The sequence below is a fragment of the Ictidomys tridecemlineatus genome, chromosome 11, assembly GCF_052094955.1.
Source record: "Ictidomys tridecemlineatus isolate mIctTri1 chromosome 11, mIctTri1.hap1, whole genome shotgun sequence".
Classification (NCBI taxonomy): Eukaryota; Metazoa; Chordata; class Mammalia; order Rodentia; family Sciuridae; genus Ictidomys; species Ictidomys tridecemlineatus.
Window position 1 is genome coordinate 21,037,199 of NC_135487.1, and position 20,704 is coordinate 21,057,902.

The 20,704-nt window shown below is 40.8% G+C and overlaps 1 protein-coding gene and 2 non-coding genes across 30 annotated transcripts in view; all 3 read right to left on the minus strand.

The window, feature by feature from the left end:
- The window catches only part of Pum1 (pumilio RNA binding family member 1), a 120,380-nt gene continuing 99,676 nt past the window's right edge, over positions 1 to 20,704 (minus strand). For 17 of the 28 annotated variants that reach the window (XM_078025787.1, XM_078025781.1, XM_078025777.1 and 14 more), the window contains 8 exons: positions 19,054 to 19,321; positions 17,563 to 17,692; positions 15,426 to 15,560; positions 12,228 to 12,365; positions 8,687 to 8,812; positions 7,428 to 7,549; positions 5,509 to 5,701; positions 1 to 1,845 (listed from right to left, as the gene is read on the minus strand). In XM_078025787.1, coding sequence (XP_077881913.1) covers positions 1,714 to 1,845; positions 5,509 to 5,701; positions 7,428 to 7,549; positions 8,687 to 8,812; positions 12,228 to 12,365; positions 15,426 to 15,560; positions 17,563 to 17,692; positions 19,054 to 19,321 — 1,244 coding nt within the window. In that variant the 3' untranslated portion in view covers positions 1 to 1,713. The remainder of the gene's footprint in view (positions 1,846 to 5,508; positions 5,702 to 7,427; positions 7,550 to 8,686; positions 8,813 to 12,227; positions 12,366 to 15,425; positions 15,561 to 17,562; positions 17,693 to 19,053; positions 19,322 to 20,704) is intronic. The other 11 variants (XM_078025783.1, XM_078025782.1, XM_078025778.1 and 8 more) reach the window with 1 other exon arrangement.
- On the minus strand, positions 4,365 to 4,448 carry LOC120891059 (small nucleolar RNA SNORD103/SNORD85). Its single transcript, XR_005735490.1, has one exon. It is a non-coding gene; the product is annotated as a small nucleolar RNA SNORD103/SNORD85 (small nucleolar RNA).
- Positions 14,544 to 14,627, minus strand: LOC120891061 (small nucleolar RNA SNORD103/SNORD85). The gene has a single exon (XR_005735493.1). It is a non-coding gene; the product is annotated as a small nucleolar RNA SNORD103/SNORD85 (small nucleolar RNA).

A 20,704-nucleotide genomic window follows, 5' to 3' on the forward strand; every position in this document is an offset into this window, starting at 1 on the left:
CAGATTCCAAAGTTCTGTATTTTTCAAAATAAAGATCACACATTGTTTAGAGACAATCTACACAAGAGTTACAAAAAATAGGTTGCCCAGGCATAAGCATACACAGGTTTGTTAATTATACACATATGGTTACAAGTGTGCTTGCAAAAAAGTTCATTGGAAATATACACAAGGCTCTGGAAATGTACACCGTGTAGTGTTACAATTCTATATTCAAACAAGGAAAATTGACAGTATGTTACATTCACTTACAAGTAGACAAAATGCAAAATACAGTTCATCTTCTGTACAAAAAGGAAGGGCAATTCACACTTTACAAGGTGAAGGGGCCGAGTGTGGGGAAAGCTGGGACAGGGCTGAACTTCTGCACGTCCTTTTGACTTTCACAAAATAAGCAAAACATTACTTTTTAGGGTAAAAAAAAAAAAAATACTAGTGTGAACTGAATCATTTTGAATAACATTTAGAAAGGATCTCGCTACTGTCTGACTAGCTGACAAATAAAACCAAGCTATTTTTTTTCTTTTTAAACATTAACTAGGCTGTATAAAGAACATTTATTCCTTCAAAAGAAAAAAAATTTACTTCTGGTTGAAATTACAATTTACAATATACAACACTATATGCTACGACCATAAAAGGTGAGAATATACACTGAATGCACAGGGCTGGCTAATTCTCTTTTCTTACCAAAAAACGTGTTTATGTTGATTCAAACTTCTCCACATTTACATTACAGGTATACAAATGTACAATTGTACAATCAAAAGTATGTTCGACTACTAGGGTACATTATAGATACAGATTAGACATCAAAACAAGAAAATACTACAAATTTGTATATATGCAAAGTCTACACCAAGTATACACTATATATTTATAGAAGCAAGACCAAAAGCAGAGTTGGATTTTTTTTCTCATGCTAAATAATCAGATTTTGCCTTTCAATGTTAACAGAAAAAAATCCAGTAGGCAGTAAACAGTCGCCCCGCCGGCCGAAGGCCGCTCTGGTGTTCACACCTCCTCCCTGCAGCTCAGACTACACCTTCTTCTCAGCAAAAGTCTCCAAAAAAGAGCAATTTTTAGAAGTCTCATAAACTTAATGTCAAAAACTGAGCTTCAGCAACTCGAAAGATTTGTTCATTTTATATATATATACATATGTATATGTATATTTTTATAAACAGTGTTAAATGCCAGTTTGGGTTCATTTAACTAAAATTCAAACTTCCCAGGTTTTTTTTTTTTGTTTTGTTTTTATTTTTTACTAAAATGAGGAGGTGGGGAAGAGCTATTTGCAAAACTTGCCAGCGAGGCAAATGAGTTAAAAACCTTTTTTTTCTTTTTTTTTTGAACTTTTTTTTGTTAAACCAACCACCCTGAAAGTTTCCACACGTGAAATATAGATACAACATTGAACAAAATATGTGGCCTCCCATGTACATTGGTTACTTATGTACAAGTATCCTATACACCAGTAAAACAGCAGGGCAATTAGTCAATTAAAAAAAATAATTAGTACATGTTATGTGTAATAAAATTAAATTTACAAAGGCTTTTCCACTTGTGGATTTGATTCCTTTTTGGAGGAGGGAGCAATCCCGGAGCAACCGATTGCCTATTTCAGATTCCACACTAGGACATTTCTGGTTGCTGGTTGGATCTGCCAGGGGGCCAGTGAGGTCAGCGGGAATGGGGAGAGGGGTGCACTGCTCAGATGATACCATTAGGGGGGCCACAGATGGGCCCCAAGTCCACACCATTCTTCATATAGTATTTCTCCAGCTTGGCCAGGATGTGCTTGCCATAGGTGTACTTGCGAAGAGTTGCAATATGGGGCCGGATCTGGGGAGGAAGGACAGCATGTGTTATAACAGGCAGGCCTGAGAAGAGACTGGCTGGCTCCAGGGAGCTCCCCTCCATCACCACAGTCCGCACACATGTGCATTTCTGACAGCAACACCCACTGGCCCCGCCAAATCCCCTGAGATCTTGAGAGTAACCCATCCAACCAGTAGGGCACTGGCACAAGGTGGGAGTGCTAGGGAAATTGGCAGCCATGGGCCACTCCCAGAAGCACACGGAGACAGCACATCCGGAATGACCATCTCAGAGTGCACAGCACTTCCCCACAAACACACCGGCAAGACCCCTTGGCCCCAGGCTCAGCATCCAGGTCACTTGAGCAGTGGGGGTTTTCAGATGTGGGCACCATTAATCCTGAACTCATCACCTGACCGTGTCTCTCTTAAGTTCACAGGAAGTTAATACTGATAAAAATTTAAATGGTAAAGATTATAAGCTAGGATGGCTACCCCATTTTAATGGTGGGGAGAAAAAAATGGAAGGTACAAGGTGCATCCATATGTTGGATAGATCAACATCAAGATCAAATGGCATGTGTGCGGCCCGGGTTCAATCCTCAGCACCACATACAAAGATGTTGTCTGCCGAAAAACTAAAAAATAAATATTAAAATTCTCTATAAAAAAAACAAAAAAAAGATCAAATGACTGGTAAGGGCACAGGTATTTGAGCCCAAACTGCCAGGATGCCCCAAAAGTCCTTTTGTTCCCCACTGTGCTCTCCCAGCACCCTGAGGCACTGGGCTCACCCTCCCCCTCTATGACCCAGGTGCCTCCTCAACTCCAGAGGCTTTCTCCTGCTCTTCTCCCTGAGCTCATCCAGCTCCCCAAGTCCTTAGCATCTCTGATAAGCAGAGGGCTGCTTCTCCATTAGGGGAGCCACAGATGGGCCCCGTTATTCTACACACTTCAGCAGTGTTTACTACCTTTTGCTCAACCCTCAATCTTTCCACACAAACATAAAGAACCATGGTTTATCAACCCGTTTCCGTATCCAAACTCGCCCTAATGCACATAAACACAGGCCCAAAGTGCCAGAGATGATGGGTGTTTTAGAATGAGAGCTCTGAGGGTGATAACCTGGCCTGTTCATTTGTGTTCTCAAATGAACCAAGGGTCAAGTAGATCCAGAAACCACCGACGAAACTCACATAGGACCTCAGACACAAATCACATAGTTCACTCCCACCTAAGTGCTACGTGGAAAGCAACTGGTTCCAACTGTGAGGTATGTGGAAGCAAAAACCTGCCTACCTCCCTAAACTTGTCTTTAAAATAAAGAATGCAAGGGCTGGAGTTCAGTGGTAGACCACTTGGCTAGCATGTGTGAGGTACTGGGTCTGATGATCCTCAGCACCACATAAAAATAAAGGTATTGTGTCCATATTTACAGGGAGGGGGAGATGAGGAGGAAGAGGAGGGGGAGGAGAGGGAGGAGGAGGAGAAAAGGAGGAAGAATGGAATAATGCTACATTTTGTCACTAGAACTTAAGGTTAAGGATCCCCTTGATTTGGGTAGCTCTTCTCCTGAAAACTAAGTGAGATTCAACTCATTTACCTTTATGGCTGGCTGGTGAGTCACGTCTCTTATTAAAAATCTTTAACTGTCTTCCAGTAAAATAACAACAAGAAGGCACATACATGTGTGCAATCCTGGTGTGCCCTGGTCTCTTATTTAGCTTAATAAGAGGTCAAAAATAACCAACCCACTCTCCTCCCAATGTTCCCCTTTGCTGACAGGGCACACCTAGTGATAAAAGAGGGGGAGAAGACCTAAGGACCTTCCTTCCTTGACTCCCCCAACCAATCATCTGCAAAACCCTGCTGATTCCAACTCCCCAATTCTGTCTACTTCTCTTCCATCCCAAAGTTGTCACCAGTTACTGGCTTAACTATTTTAACAATCTCCTGTCTAATCTTACCACTCCTCCAAGTTACAACGCCTGCTCAGCAGCCAGGACACTTATCTGAAACGTACACACATTGCTATCACCACAGTCCTGCTGGACTTTCTAGAATATAAAGTACAGTCATCTCTCTTGCCCCAAGACTTTACCCACCATGTTCCCTTTTCCTGGAAAGGTTTTTCAAATGTTACACATATAGGGGGCCTTGTCCATACCCATAAATTACAAGAGGCATACAGACATATTCTTATATGCTCCCACCCACAATCCTTATTTCCCTGCCACTACCACACTAATCTATACATAATTTGGTGTAGCCATATAATGCTTGTGCAGAGGATGGCCTGCCTTAGAGTACACACTTAGTATTTGCTAAAGGAATGAATGGATGGGCTTAAACTCCTTGACATTTCCAACACTCCCGTGCCTCCACACACCTCTCTGTGAAACTCGCCTGTCTGAAGGACCCTGGAATTCCCCAGACTTCAACTGTCATTGCCAGCACCAGTGCCGTGGTGTGGCGTGTGGTGGCCTAGCATGGTGTGGTGTGGTGTGGTTTGGGTGGGTTTGCACAGGAGGTGGAGGGTGTCTGTCTGGCTCAGAATTGAGTCCGTAACAAAGATTCTCATTACTGAACTCCGTTCTCAGTGAGGGCAAGTGGGTCATCATTGCCAGACAGCAGCAACCTCTGCATTGAGAAGGGCTAAGGGTTCAGATCAGAGCACCCTGAGGCTCAGGGCACTGCTTGGCACAAACACAGCTGAGCATGCCCTTCCTGCCCGTGGGCTCAGTTTGCCTCCTGGGTGCGTGATCTGGGTGGATCTGCTCTGACTATTCCTGAAGCTGTGGATCTCCTCTTCAGGGGACGTCTCTGTTGGTTCCCCACTTTTCAAAGTTTTGTCTCCATTCCCCTAACTCCTCTCAGTCTTGTCTTCCAGCCTTCCCTGGGGGACACAGTGAAGGGAGAAGGGTCCCTCTCACACATGTTCCTCTGCTTTCCATTGCTCTTCCCCACCAGACCCCACAGCCTGAGGGCAGAGAGGTCTTAGCTGTCTCTGAGCCACCCAGATCAATGTGCCAGGTGTGCAGTGTACTGGGCAGGCAGCTGTTCAGTGAGCGCTGGTGGAATGGGTGAACAGGGAGGGAGGAGAATAGAAAATAAGGCAGGCAGGTTGACTTGTCTAAATTAATAATAAAGTGATCTCTTAGGGGTTATGAAGAAAAATCTCATTTAAAAAAATGAGCTTACAGGGTTGGAACTGTGACTCAGCGGTAGAGTGCTTGCCTAGCATGTGTAAGGCCCTAGGTTCGGATCCTCAGCACCACATAAAAATAAAGATTAAAAAAAAGAGAGAGAGAGCTTACGAGGTTTACACAGTGAGTTATTAGCAGGAGAGGTAAACATGTGGACAATGGCAACTTCACAGTAAAAAAGGGGGGGGCAGGAGCAGTGATGTACTCCTGTAATCACAGAAACTCAGGAGGCTGAGGCAAGAGGATTGCAAGTTTGAGGCCAACCTGGGCAGTTCAGCAAGACCCTGTCTCAAAACTAAAACACAAAAAGGGCAGGGATATAGCTTGGTGGTAGAGAGCCCTGGGCATCAGCCCATAGTACCAGGGGCAAAGAGAGAGAGACAAAAAAGAAATGCAGCACAGGGCACCATCTAGTGGCAGACTCCGCAGAAACACACAACTGTCTTGCACACCTTCTCTTTTTGAGTTTCTGTCCAGCCTACCTTATGCATGACAATCTTCCGCTGGCCTGGCTCTGCCACATCAATCATTTTCTGGACCACATAGTTGGCATACTGGTCCTTCATCATGGTATATAAGGCACTGTGGGGACCATCGTTCATGGTGCAGACCTCATCGATGAGCACAGCACGCTCTGTACGTGAGGCGTGGGTGACACACTTCTCCACAACATTGCTGTAATGAGACGAATCCATTGTCAGGTGTCAGAAGAGGATCCCCTCTTAGGTTGTGCTTCTAGCCTCTCCCCTCACTCAGGATTAGCAACAAGAGAGATCTCGCATTCGTGGAGAATTAGTGTATCCACTGTCTGGCTCTGTAAGAGTCTATCTCTGCCACCTGATGTGTCCAACAGTGAATCATGTCTGAGACTAGGTCTTTCAGGGGTGGGGACCTAAACTTCCATGAGGTGAGGGTAACAAGCCTGGATGAATAAAAAAAAACAAGTTTATGGGACTGGTCTTGTTAACATCCTAATTGGCTGATTATTATTTCAACATTTATCAATATCTATCAATTCTTTCCTCACTTGATGTCTATCACCTGCTATTGGCACAGAGCATGATACTTGGCAGAAACTCTAGTCTTGCTGAAGGAACCCACAAGGCAGGGCCATGGCACTTTTGGTCAACTACCACATGCTGTCTCTCAAGAGTATAAGACGACCCAAAGTTTGTCAATACATCTAAACATTTCACAAATATGTCATATTGAGAAAGGAAAGGAGGGGTGCAGTTCCATTAGAGCAGTATTCCTGTAACCCACTGGGCTACAGATGTTGACTGAATTACATGCTGCCGCGCTGATGGCCGTTTACCATCCCACAGTGACTGTGCACTGCTGTGAGATGACACCGTGCAGGGTCATGAGCGATGCCCATGCCGTGTGCTTGCACTGCTGGAATGGAACCGACGCCTGGCAGGGAGAACTGGAGGTTTATGTGTGCACATGGTGGTGGTGGTGGGATGCGCTGAAGGCTTCACAAAGCGGGAAAGAGCTGCTCCAGGTCACAAAACCCTCAAGCAGAAATGAGCATAAAGCTAGTGCATAGCACTTTGCTAACTATTCTGTGAGACGGCCACTTCATTGTAGGCTGGAAACTGCCAATGACTCACAGGTGGCTACTTTCTAGGGCAGCCTAACTAACAAGTGAGGTCTCAATGAATCTTCTGCCTTATATACCAGAGCACACACACTTAGGTGCTGCATTTCTTTTCTCTAGTTTCCATGCTGCAATGTTGTAAGATTCGACAAATTAAAAGGGAACATTAATAAACATCAAGGTTTTTGTATGAGTCCTATTACCTGCCTTGCAATTCACCCTAAAAAAAACAGAAAATATTCTAAAAATAGAAAGAACTATGTTATGTGGGAAACAGAAAATACAGAATCAACTCAGAAGGCTGACCACAAGGAAGAGCCATCAATTTTTCTCCAGTTTCTGCTACTTACAAGTTAACAAAAACACCTTTGCCAACCTGGGAAAAACAATCTCACTGCATTCTTAAGCCTGCACACTTTGAAGCTGGAGAAGAGATTCTGAGAACACTAAGTCCTGTGCAGACATGGCCAACTGCCTCTCTCAGCCAGAAAGAAGCCTGCCTCACGAACATTTCACAATTCCAAAACACTAAGTTAATAAAATGCCCAGTGAAGTAAAGTGTAATACTTTAGAAACACAGTCCCCAGATTTCACTGTGGCTAGTTTCTCAGGGAGTTTATATAAGTTATATAAGGTCCATGCTTTGTAGAACTATTTGAGTTTTTAACCTGTCTGTACTAATAAAATAAATAAATAAATAAACATCAAAAAGGAGAGAATGACCACTAATTCTTTATCTTAGCTGAAATACTACTTAACCCTCTCTTCTAGAAAACCAGCTTTATAACTGAAAGCACATACCTTGCAAATTTGTGCTGACTCAACACAAGTACATTGCCTCGAATTTCTGCTACAATTTTGCTTTTATCCTCAGGACGACCATGTTCTAATACATGCTGGATTACATAATTTCCATACTGATCCTATTTGAGAAGTAACAATCGAAAGAAAATTTAAGTTAAAAACCAGTTCTGTGGGTTCCCTAATTTCTTGGGATTGAATAAGGGGTACTACACCACTGAGCCACATCCCCAGCCTTTTTAAATATTTTATTCAGAGACTTGTTATTGTGAGGCTGGCTATGAACTCATGATCCTTCTGCCTCGGCCTCCGAGCAGCTGGGATTACAGGCATGAGCCACCACTCCTGGCAGGTTCCCCAAGTCTTTAGCACCTATCTTTCTTGTAGCGCCAGTAAGGCTCTAATGAACACAAGAATTTTTTTAATAGACAAGTAATTTTTCCTTGTCATTACAAAATAGGAACACATTATTAGACAATGAAATATTTCTCTCCACATGTTTATGCCCAGAAGCTCTGGTTAGGTTCTTCATAAATTACTAGATATAGAAAAGTAGGCCTATATCATTTTAGAAGAGGAAGGGAGGAAGTAAAGAGTCATTATTCTTAAACAGAAATGTACAAATTCCTTTACCTTTCTAGGCTGGAGGAAAAACTAGAAAGATTCATGTCCAACAAAATAGGCAGATCTAATTACTTAATAATTGGAAGAAGCAGAAATAGAAAGTAGAAAGCCAAAAAAGAAGAAATCACCTAATCCACTTAGTTCATTGGATAATAATGAGATTGAGACTCTGAGGGATTAAATAGTCTGTCTGAGATAAACAGTCCACCCTAGCTCTCAAAGCTATACCTCCCAGCTATAGGCTTGGCCAGTGCTCATTGCCCAGGTTCAAGACACTAACCACCCTGCTATGAAAACATGCCCAAAAGATTCAAAGAGCATGAATTAAAATACATTAAGCCGGGCACAGTGGCGCACACCCTGAAATCCCAATGGCTCCAGAGGCCGAAGGAGAAGGATCACAAGTTCAAAGGCAACCTTAGCAATTTAGAAAGGCCCTGACTCAAAATAAAATATAAAGAAAGCTAGGGATGTGACTCAGTGGGTAAGCACCCTGGGTTCAATCACCAGTCCAAAAACAAAAGAACACATCAACCTTTTCTGGAACAGATACTTATGCTAACAACACACACAAGAATGGGGCCTACAGAAGCCTACCAGCGCTTGCTCATTTTATCTACTGGCAACTCCAGTACCTGTACAAGTTGCTCTGTATGCTGGTGAAGTTCCTCTAGAATAGGGAGGGTCTGGTCAGGGAGACAATGCTCCAGGATTCTCTGAATCACTCGGCAGCCATAAGGGTGCGTGGACAAAGCAAACACCTAGATAAAAAGATACAAAGAAGAAATTCAAAATGGCGCTTGTCACTTTCAATGCTTCAGTAACATTTATATCATTGATATTTACAGATTTAACTAAATGGCCTTTAAATTCTCTCTACAAATATAACATTAGAAGCATGTGTCTTTTATATGTAAATAAACCCATTTCTTAATTATTTTATGAATTCATATGTATGCACATTCAGAGCTGAAAAGAATTTTTCCAAGGAATCTGGAAGGAACACAGAATTAGTCAAGGTCAGGGAAAACAGCTGAGAATCAGGAATGTCAATCCAAAAGACAGGATTAAAAACAGAAAAAGGATGGCTGAGGGATGCAGCTCAATGAGAGAATAATTGTCTAGTGTGCACACAGCACTGGGTTCAATTCACAGCAAAGCCAAAAAAAATAATATTATTATTATTAAAAGAGGAAGAAAAAGAAAAGGGGGAAACCAACCAACCACCCACCCTCCCCAAAAAAAAACCAAACAGAAAAGGGCTAGGATCAAGTCCTGAATGCTTTCACATAAACACACCAACTACATACAATCAATCATCTGAGTTTAACTGGGTTTGAAGAATTAGGAAAGGGGGCTGGGGATGTGGCTCAAGTGGTAGCGCGCTCGCCTAGCATGCGTGCGGCCCGGGTTCGATCCCCAGCAGCACCACATACCAACAATGATGTTGTGTCCGCCGAGAATTAAGAAAAAATAAATAAATGTTAAAATTCTCTCTCTCTCTCTCTGTGCCCCCCTCTCTCTCACTCTTTCTTTAAAAAAAAAAAAAAAAAAAAAAAAAAAAGAATTAGGAAAGCACAGGTGCTATAGATCCAGAACACCCAATCTTGTTTTGTTTTGTTTTTGGTAGTGCCGTGTATTGAACCCAGGGCCTTGTGCCTCTTAGGCAAGCACTCTACCAACTGAACTATATCCCCAGGGCTCCTAGAACACCGAATCTTGATTCGGCCCTTCTTAGCTAAATGACATGCAGCCCACATCAGTAACCAGGAAGAATAATGAGAGTAGTAAGAGCAGTAACAATTATCACTTACTGAATACTTACAAAGAGACAGTTGCTGCACTAAATATTTTATGTATACTATATATGCAGCTTTATTATGCTTATAACTATTACTTAAACAATATACTATTTAGTTCTGCTTGAGATTAGTTTTTGTTGTTTTGGTTTGGGGTTTTCGGCAATTGAGATTGAATCCAGGGGTGTTTTACCACTGAGCTACATTGCCAGCCCCTTTGTTTGTTTGTTTATTTATTTTTTAAAACTATTTTAATTTCGAGAGAAGGTCTTGCTAAGTAGCTGACCCTGAACTTGGCATCCTCAGGCTTCACCCTCCTGAGCTGCTGGGATTAGAGGGGTGTACCACCATACCTGAATTGAGTTCATCTTTCTAAAATGCCACATTTATAGTCTGGATCAATATTTCAAAATAATGTTTCCAATATTCACTTCCAAGACTGGATATCTCTGCAGTGTACTTTGTGTAGGTGACTATGAGATTTTAAAGTCAAAATGTCATTTTTAAAGTCAAAATGCCTAGCTTATAGATATCTGCATTGTTTAGCCTTTTGCTACTAGGGGTATACTACTGTTTTTAAAAGGTATTGGGGGAATACCATGTACAGGTGTTTCACCAGAGAGGAACCTAGGCCAAGAGTACCAGATTATAAGAAATACAAATGTTAGAATTTCAATACTATATTGTATCCTAAAATGGTGCAAATATAAATTTTTACCAGAACTATATTGGACCCCACATTCCTACCAGCACAAAGGAAATGACAGGTGAGAAAAACCATTTAGGTATTTTCCTCATTACTGATGGAATTGACCACTACTTTTCTTTTTCTGTGTTCTGTTTTGTTTTGTTTGGTTCCAAGGATTGAACTCAGGGGCCACTTATGTATACTGGCAATTTGTGTTTCTTATGTGAAATATGTTCAGGGACCATTTTTCGTTACATTGTATTATTTTCTAGTTACCAATTCTTTGACAGATTGTTATCCTGAAAACATCCTCTTCCTGAGCTGGGATGCTGCTTAATGGTAGAGTACTTGCCTGGCATGGGCCAGGCCTTCCCTGAGTTTAAGAAAAGGAGGGAAACAAAAAGGAAAAAGACTCTCACTTGGTAGCTTAATTCCTTTACATTTTATTCTGTAGTTTGATAAATGTAATACCTTAATTTTAAAGTTAAAAAATCTACCCCCCTCTTTTTTCATTAACTTCATAACTCCCAATAACCCCCTGGGTACTGCTTGCAGACTCCCTAACCACCATGGCAGTTCTCAGAACTCAACTCATACTTCAATACAGGCTGAACAGTATACCTCATAATCTACACCTAGATTACCACTGGTCATGATAATCAACTTGGTTTTTCCTGTTTTACCCCCTTTCTTAAAGAGACATTTTGAGGGGTGTGTGAAATGTTCTTTCTCCCTGTCTCTCTTTTTTTTTTATGACTTTTTTTTTCGTTTTTTATTGTTGGTCATTCAAAACATTACATAGTTCTTGATATATCATATTTCACAGTTTGATTCAAGTGGGTTATGAACTCCCATTTTTACCCCGTACACAGATTGCTGTATCACATCAGTTACACTTCCATTGATTTACATACTGCCATTCTAGTGTCTGATATATTCTGCTGTCTATCCTATTCTCTACTATCCCCCCTCCCCTCCCCTCTCCCTGTCTCTTTAAGAAAGGGGAAAACAGGACAATGACAGCCAATTCAGAGAAAACCAAGAATTTAACATTGCTTACAAGTAAGTGTCAAGAACAGACTTCTGACATACAGGAAAAAGGAAAAATTAGAAATTATCGCTGGTTATGTGACCAGTTCAAACCAATATGAACTGCATTCCATCCCCCCCCCCAAAAAAAATCTAGGCAAGTAACAGTTATTTTTCAATTAAAAATATATTCATGGGCTGGGGATATAGCTCAGTTGGTAGAGTGCTGGACTTGTAGGCACAAGGCCCTGGGTTCAATCCCCAGCACCAAAAAAAAAAAAAAAAAAAAGACATTTATATTGGGCCTGCAAGATTACTTCTGCTAATGACCTACATTTTTAAAAACTGATGAATTCGTTTAAATATCAGAATAATACTTAACAATGTGGGGAAATTCTTCAAACATGAGATTTCATCTTAGCTCTGACAGCAATATTTCATTCCAAGGTGAGCAGACATCTTCGTTAATGATAGAGAGATGGCCCATGACCGTTATGGGAAGGGACCTGGTACCTGACCCGCACTGCACAGCACTGCTTTTCCTGCAGGCTAAGACACCCATAGCAAGCTGAGAAAATGCCTCAAATCATACCTTGTTCTTTGCTGACAATGGAGATACCCATCAATTTATTTCCCTTATTTCTTTCCTAAGTCACTTACCTGCCCCTTAAACGCGTCGATAATAAACTGCAAAGACTGGGGCTGCACACATTCAATGCATTTCTGAACCACGTGATTGCCATTCTGGTCTTTTACACATTTCAGGACGTGGCCATCCAGTTCCCGAACCATCTCGTTCTATTGAAGACAAGGGAAGAAAGCACCACCAGAATCACAGCAAGCAAAAACCCAGATGTCCACATTCTTCTTACCAACACCCAAGCACTAAACAGACTCTAAGACAATGAAGGTGGAACAACTCAACTCTGACAATGTGGCAACAAATGAGGACTCAAGTTCTTCCATGTGTTCACATATTTACCATGCAGTAAAATTCACTATAGCAGTAACCAGTACCCCCAAAGGACTCTAACTTAGAAAACCCCTCTTGAAGCTTTAAAAAATGTAGATATCTTCAAATAGAAAGGACTCTATATGAAGTACACTGCATTAGAGAATTTCAGACATAATTCATATAGCAGTAACCAGTACCTGAAAAGATCTCAAACTTATTTTTTTTTCTGACAATCCTAAGTGGTATATTAGTAATAATGATGGTCATTAATCTACAGTTGCCACTTGGTTAGACAGGCATACTTCTAAGTACTTAATATGCTGCACTAAGTCCAAACAATCCAATGCAATGGGCACTGTGATAGATGAGGAAAAGAAACCATAGACAAAAGACTTGTACAAAATGCAGACCTAGATGGCCAAGATTTAACCTTAGCTCCATTGTGTGTTGGCAAACCAACTATCAATGATATATATCCTGCACAGCTCTTCCACCCATCTAAAGCTATAGACAGAGACAGCAGGATGGTGCACACCTGTAGCCCCAGCCTCTTGGAGGCAAAGGCAAGAAGATTGCTTGAGCCCAGAGGCTCAAGGCCAGCTGGGCAACACAATGAAACCTTCCAATGAGAAATAAGAATGGGAAAGGGTGTGGGACGGGTGGGAAGGAGGAGATATCCTATAAATAGAAAGCAACAGAATCAGAATTTTAGTCTAGACTGTGACTCTAGCATCCAAGATCTTTCCAACAGGGCACAGTAACTATGAAGAGAGTAGGAATGGTAAATTAATGAATAGTACCTGAATTCAGGAAGTATACACAAAAGCCAGACACTGAGGGTGTATTCGTATTTGTGTGGTGTTGGATGAAGGCTGACAAAAGCGCGGGGGTGACTGGATGGGGTGGGTGTGAGATTGATCCAGACTGATTGATTCTGAGCCCTTCCCAGAAACTTACTGCCTGTGGTCTCAGGAATGGAGGTCAGATGTGTGCACACAGCCATGCCCTGGACCTGCTGCCTCATTTCCTCACTACAATCTCTGTTACAATTAGCTCTTCTGTGCTGATGCTATTTCTGTTTGAAGACTATAGCCACTTTAAAATAGTGCTGTTTTGCAATGTCTTCAATTCTTGAAATGTGAAGTATGTCAAAGCTACTAAGATATAACTTAATTAAAGACCTTTAAGACTACAATGGCAGAGTACAAAGGAAAGAAAGTTTACCAATCAAATGCCAGAAGGAGAGTAAATTAGCCATCAAATGCCAGAATGATGATTATTATAGGAATGATAAATAATGCTTAAGTAAAGGAAAGTTATAAACAAAAGAAAAGGGAAATGGCTCCCGTGAGTATTTATTTGTTCCAAGAGGTAAAAATTCAGTTGGCGGTTAATTTCACCTAAAATAATCGACTTGCATCCAGAAATCAGTATATTTTCCACAGCACGCATATATCAGACTCAGGAAAAGGTACCACAAACAAACACAACCAGAAAAAAAAAAAATAAGATAAAAACCACTTCCATAATACAACCATCCAATTAAAAAAGAGAAAGAAAGGTAAAATCTGAAAATGTGGAGATAAAAAACAATTTGCCACATTCGTGGTAAAACTTAAACAGGAGAAATGAATAAACAAGAAAATTAAAGAGGATCCAACTACCTATGAAAATTCTGGGAAAACTAAAATTGACCTAAAAATAGGTCAATTTTAAACTAAAAATGGAAAACTAAAAATAGCCTCACATCTGTTTATAATTACTTATCAACAGCACTCTATCAATAATGCATCTCTACTGCTGAGTACTGATTGAATGTGCTCGAATTTTGCTGCACATTTCCAACACTCCCGTGCCTCCACACATCTCTCTGTGAAACTCGCCTGTCTGAAGGACCCTGGAATCCCCTAGACTTCAACTGTCATTGCCAGCATCAGTGCCGTGGTGTGGCGTGTGGTGGCCTAGCATGGTGTGGTGTGGTGTGGTTTGGGTGGGTTTGCACAGGAGGTGGAGGGTGTCTGTCTGGCTCAGAATTGAGTCCGTAACAAAGATTCTCATTACTGAACTCCGTTCTCAGTGAGGGCAAGTGGGTCATCATTGCCAGACAGCAGCAACCTCTGCATTGAGAAGGGCTAAGGGTTCAGATCAGAGCACCCTGAGGCTCAGTTTGCCTCCTGGGTGCTGTGTTCTGGGTGGTGCTGGGTGGATCTGCTCTGACTATTCCTGAAGCTGTGGACCTCCTCTTCAGGGGACTTCTCTGTTGGTTCCCCACTTTTCAAAGTTTTGTCTCCATTCCCCTAACTCCTCTCAGTCTTGTCTTCCAGCCTTCCCTGGGGGACACAGTGAAGGGAGAAGGGTCCCTCTCACACATGTTCCTCTGCTTTCCATTGCTCTTCCCCACCAGACCCCACAGCCTGAGGGCAGAGAGGTTTTAGCTGTCTCTGAGCCACCCAGATCAATGTGCCAGGTGTGCAGTGTACTGGGCAGGCAGCTGTTCAGTGAGCGCTGGTGGAATGGGTGAACAGGGAGGAAGGAGAACAGGAAGGGGAAGGTGAGTTGGGTTAAAGTTTGGTCTGCCAGAATGCTCAGTTTATATTAAGAAAATGAAAACTTACTATTATTTTGCCTGCTTCAATTATGATCAAATAAAAACCCAACTGTAAAACTGTATTACTAAAGGCTAAGTTCTGATCAGAGAAAAGTGTTGGAAATTACTGATTTTTACAAGAAGACACTTGATCCACCATAAATTTCAAAATGAATTTGCACAATTCATGCTTGCCATGCACTGAAAGGCAGCCATAAGCACTGAAGTAACTAAAGACTGATGTTTTCATAGGGTTCACTGAACATACCACAGAGAAACATCAAACACCAAGAGAAAAGTTAAAGGGGAAACTTACAATTACCTGCTGGTCTGAGGGAATAAATTCAAGAGCTTTCTGGATAACTCGGCAGCCATACATCTGTAGCGCTAACGACAGGACGTGGCCCCGAATCCGTTCTGCCAAAGCCAGCTTCTGTTCATGGCTGCCAAACTAGACATAATATGTGGGTGAACACCATTACTTAGGTAGAAGAGAAGTAGAGAAAGCAAAGCACTCGTTATTTTGTATCAACCACTGACATGATCTCTTTTCACCCTGTTATGTAAATTAACTGAACCTTTTATTTAAAATAAGAGCCTTTATTTCTTAAAGCCTGCAATTCTCAGTCTCTGATCATATGAACCCCTTTTTTAAAAAATATTTTTTTAGTTGTTGATGACCTTTATTTTATTTATTTATATGTGGTGCTAAGAATTGAACCCAGTGCCTCACACATACCAGGCAAGTACACTGCCCCAGCCTCAGGAACCCTTCTTAATGCTGGGAGGTTGGGGGTGGGGGGCTCAAATATCTAATAGTGGTTTCTGCTAAGTAAACATTTAACTCCTTAGGCTACCATTAATTTATTAATACTATTAAATGAATGTGTACTCCACTAATTACCAGAACACATACATTTATTCTCAAATGAATAATGTGTGGGAGACACTGTTTTGTAGGGCTTTAGGCAATGTCTGGGAAAAATGCAAGGACTTCTTGCAATGATTCTACAGGACTCGAGGTATCTGAGGCCCACTGATTGAAAAGTTTCTTCATCTAAGTGAAGTGCCAAAGCACACACACACACACACACTGTTTAGAATTATTGTCTTTCCAAGAACTGATACTATTTACAGGAGACAACAGACTTAGGAGGGGAGAAGATAGGCCAGTCAAGAAGCAAGGCTAGAGTTAGGTTCATGGCTCAGTGGTAGAGTGCTTGTCTAGCACGTGTGAGGCACTGGGTTTGGTTCTCAGCACCGCATATAAATAAGTAAATAAAATAAAGGTCCACGAAAAACTAATAAAAATATTTTTTAAAAAAAGAAGCAATGCTATATGATCCTAAAATGGTACTAAGAAGGATTTCCTGCCCTTAGCTTTTTAATCTCTACTTGAATAGCATTAGCATCAGACAAGAGAAGAATTTATGAATTATCATAAACCCTCCTTTTCTGTACAAATATACTAGCTCCAGCTTGTTCTAAACCATAGGCCTACTCTCTACTGTATCGTCTACTGTCTCAAGCTGCACCAGCCACCAGAGCTACAGTTCTCTGCTTTTATATCTGTAACAAAATGGTAGTACAGAGACATTCTAAAATCAGAAATACAGTGGTTACATTTAGACTGGTTTCTTAGTTCACAGCTGGAGCATTTAGTCTAGAATATAAGTCCATATGAGAAAAATGAGGAAAAAAAATAAAACCTGTGAGTTCGCCATTTTTTAATCCTCAAACAAATGAAATAAAATAAAATATAGGACAAATCTGTTTGGTGGCAAGTTTTATTCAGTACCAACCCCACCAGATTCTCCATTTTGCCATTTTGACTTTAGGTTGGTGGCAACTGTCAAGCAACAAATCGCTGCCTCCTTGAAATTTTTAATTCATTAAAGGAATCACACATTAATCCTTTCCAAAGACAATGATACAAAAGTACACATTATTCAAATTGCAAAGTAAAATAAGAAGTCAAGGCCAAAGGATCTCCCAGAAAGCAATTAGCAATCATCACGACCTGGCCTATGGTGGGAAAAAACCGAAAATGGTATTCAAAGACAATTCTCTCTAGGAATCTTTTGAAAAATTTTTCACATTTTCCAAAGTGCCTTAATTTGTGATCCTGCTAAAATACCTTAACAAATACCATCCTAAAGAAACATGTTTGGTGAAACCATTTTGACAATCAGAAATAATGTACTAGGTCCTAAATGAGAACAATTGTCAAGCTACACTGCCAGAATACACTGGCATCATCTGCTTGGGTATTTAAACCATACAAAATAAAGTGTTGCTAACAAGTTGGAAAAATACTGAAAGAGAACTTCAAAAAGACCACACACACTTCATTTTAAGACAGGAATAGAACTGCTATTCTTGAAAATGCCAATGAAAATCAAAATACTCTAGATATTATATAAAGTCAAAGAACAGAAAGAACAAAGACTCACTTCAAAGAACTTCTGAATGACATAATTTCCAAACACATCCACCATTAGTTGGTAAGCAGCCTGGAGGATTTCATTGAAGACAAGCTGGCGCTCAGCTGCTGTGGCACGCTCTAGTTTCAGCTGAATGAATCTGAAGTCAAAGTAAAAGGGGCAAGCACAGCATGTTAAGAAGACTTGGAAATTAACAAGTATACGACACTTTAAATATCAGTACTGGGATATGCATTTGCATTGGCATACAAGAAATTGAACACTGTTTAAATGAATCTCTTGAAGAAAAATTTCTGAAAGGGGGAATTATCCCTTAACTTAGCTGAAATTTTAAAAGTATATTTAAAATTTTAGTATATTTTATTACAGAAGGGTTTGTATACAAAACTGTGAACTTGATTTTGCCTTTAGAAATAAGTCTTACTTCAATGACTTCCAACCTTATTGTCCTTACTATATTCTTTGACCCATATCTGTAAGAAGTAGCATTTATTATCTTCTGAAGTAATGGCCATTCAGTTTGCCTTGTTTGATTCAGGTGACTATATCAGGAAAAGCATGGTATTTCTTAATCTGGCCTATAGAATGCAAATATAAAGTTGGGTGTATGGGCACATGCCTTAATCCCACAGACTTGGGAGGTTGAGGCAGAAGGACCACAAGTTTAAGGCCGGCCTCAGGAAATTAGCAAGACCATGTCTCAAAATAGAAAATTTAAAAAATGGGCTGGGATGTGGCTCAGTGGCTAAGCACCCTTGTGTTCAATCCCCAGTTTAAAAAACATTATCATAATCCAAATATAAGAAATTCTTGCACAACAGTAAGTCAGAAAAACTTGGAAGAGGAAGGAGATTATTAAAAGCTTTTTCACTGAACACCGACATAGAGAAAGAAAGAAGCAGAAACAGAAATGGGAAAGAAGGATAGGGATGTCGCCTAGTCTCTAGGACCATATTCCCCTTCTGCAAAGTCCTAGAACAGCCCAACAGAAGGGTTAAGCCAAGCCAAATCTAAATCTAGTTTCCATGTTGGCTTGTTCTCTCACCTCCACAGCTGGTAGACTTGTCTTACTCTGAAGCACCCAAGATCCAAAATTAGGTTTAAATGATGTCTTTTTGAGAGCAAAAGATTCTTTGTAATGCTTCAAGTAGCAAAAGTGTGTGCACATATTTGTATAGTGCCTCTATTTCTTAAACTACAAAGTTTTTGGAGATTCTCCTAAACTAGAAACACAAACTACCACTCTGTCAGACAGGCAGAAGGAAGGGTTCCTTGAAGCATGTGATCCAGACAACTAAAGGCTCTTTCCAAATATTTGCTTCTCAGGCAACCCTCACAATCCACATCCCTCTGAAGTGAACAGAGTACCAGGAGGCACACTAGCTATATACTTTGTTTGACTAATACTATGGCTATTTGTTTTCATACATGCCTACCTGAGGTATGGAATCTCAGGCATTAAGGTTTCAATTACTTCCAGCGCCAAAGCCAACTCCTCACCTGGACCCATGCTGGTCTTGGGAAAATTCCATTATATGTCCAGCAATCTCCCGAAGTTGCAAATTAGGGTACCGGTTATTTCGAAAATCTTCCAAAAGTCTGCTCCTGCCAGAGGGCATGACATCAGACATTCCATATCGTAAACGAGAAGAAGAAAAAAGGGTGCTGCTGGGGCTGAAGAGGCTGGAGGCGCTGCTTGCGCTGCGGTACTTGGCTTCAGCGCCGGGAGCAGCAGAGATGTATCTTCCACTGCCATTTGTTAGTCCTCCTGTTGGTTACAGAACAGAAGGACTTAAGAACCATTCTTGTAGAATGTCATTCAAAAGACGAAAAATCATCGCAATACATGAAGCCTGCATTGCATCATCTCTGATTTCTTCAATTCTGTTGCTTTTGTGTTAACTCGATTTTATTAGTGCTGCAACTTCATAACTTACCAAACTGGAAGGAAACTTTCGTGCAAAGATTGTGAAGGAAATGCTTTTTACTACTGACAGTAGACTGCTGGCAAGAATGGAGCAATAGTAAGTGCAGCCTTTAGTAAATAAAATAAGGAAACGTGCCGACCGTGTGAACCCAGCACCGAAGCACCAGCAGCAAGGACTCAGAAACCACAAAAAGCACCGAGCTTCAGTGGTTGTCCACTCTAAGCTCTGTGGAGACTCCCTTTATTCCTAAACTCCACTCTCATGAGACTCATCCCTAAAGATCCAGATTAATCTGTTTATATAAACCCACCTATATATGAAACCTCCAAAATCTTTATTTGAAGGAATAATTCTGTTGCCAAATAGACATCTGAAAACCACTAAGACATGCAAGATAGAGGATAAGAGGGTAGAAAAAAGAAGACACACTTTGAGAACTGCCGCTCATGATTTCTATGGGATAGAGCATGAAATGACTGCAGTAGCAACAACCTTCATGCCACTGACATCACTGTTAGGACTGGTGACAAGGGGATAATTGTGACTTCCTGAATAGGTAAACCAGACATATGAGCAAAAGGCTAATCAGAGAGTAAAGCAAGGATAGAGGTGTAGCTCGGTGATTAAAGCACAGGCCTTGGGATTAATCCCTAATACCATTAAAAAAAAAAAAAAAGTAAACCAACATACTAAATTATAATGAGAATGTTTTCCAACACAGTTTTATAATATAAGCCTTTTTGTTTGTTTTAGGCAGTGCTGGGGACTAAACCCAGGGACTTGTACTAGGTAAGTGCTCACCACTGAGTTATACCCCCAACCTTAGACTGATTTTTCTCCACTCCTCTTAAACAAACAAAACAACAACAAGAAGTAAAGTTAAGTAAGAAATACCACATAAACCATGAAGAGCTTAGATGAATAAAAAATTAGAATCTACGAGAAAAGGCATCCACCTGAATTGCTTATTAATTTCTTTAGATGTTTAAAGAATGTCTAGATTGCAGTTAATGGTAACTGCAGAAAGATACCTGACTTGGATTTCTCCACAAATTCCATGGCCCACCTTCAAAAGTCTGGGTCTGAATGAAAGTGATGGAACCAAAAGAAAATGGCTCAGTGTTAAATTGTGCTCAATGCTTACTGAGCGTGAGTCCTATGCCTTGTTCTACATTACCAGGTTCTCTGTTGCACACATTCTATCAAATTCTCACTGGTATTTT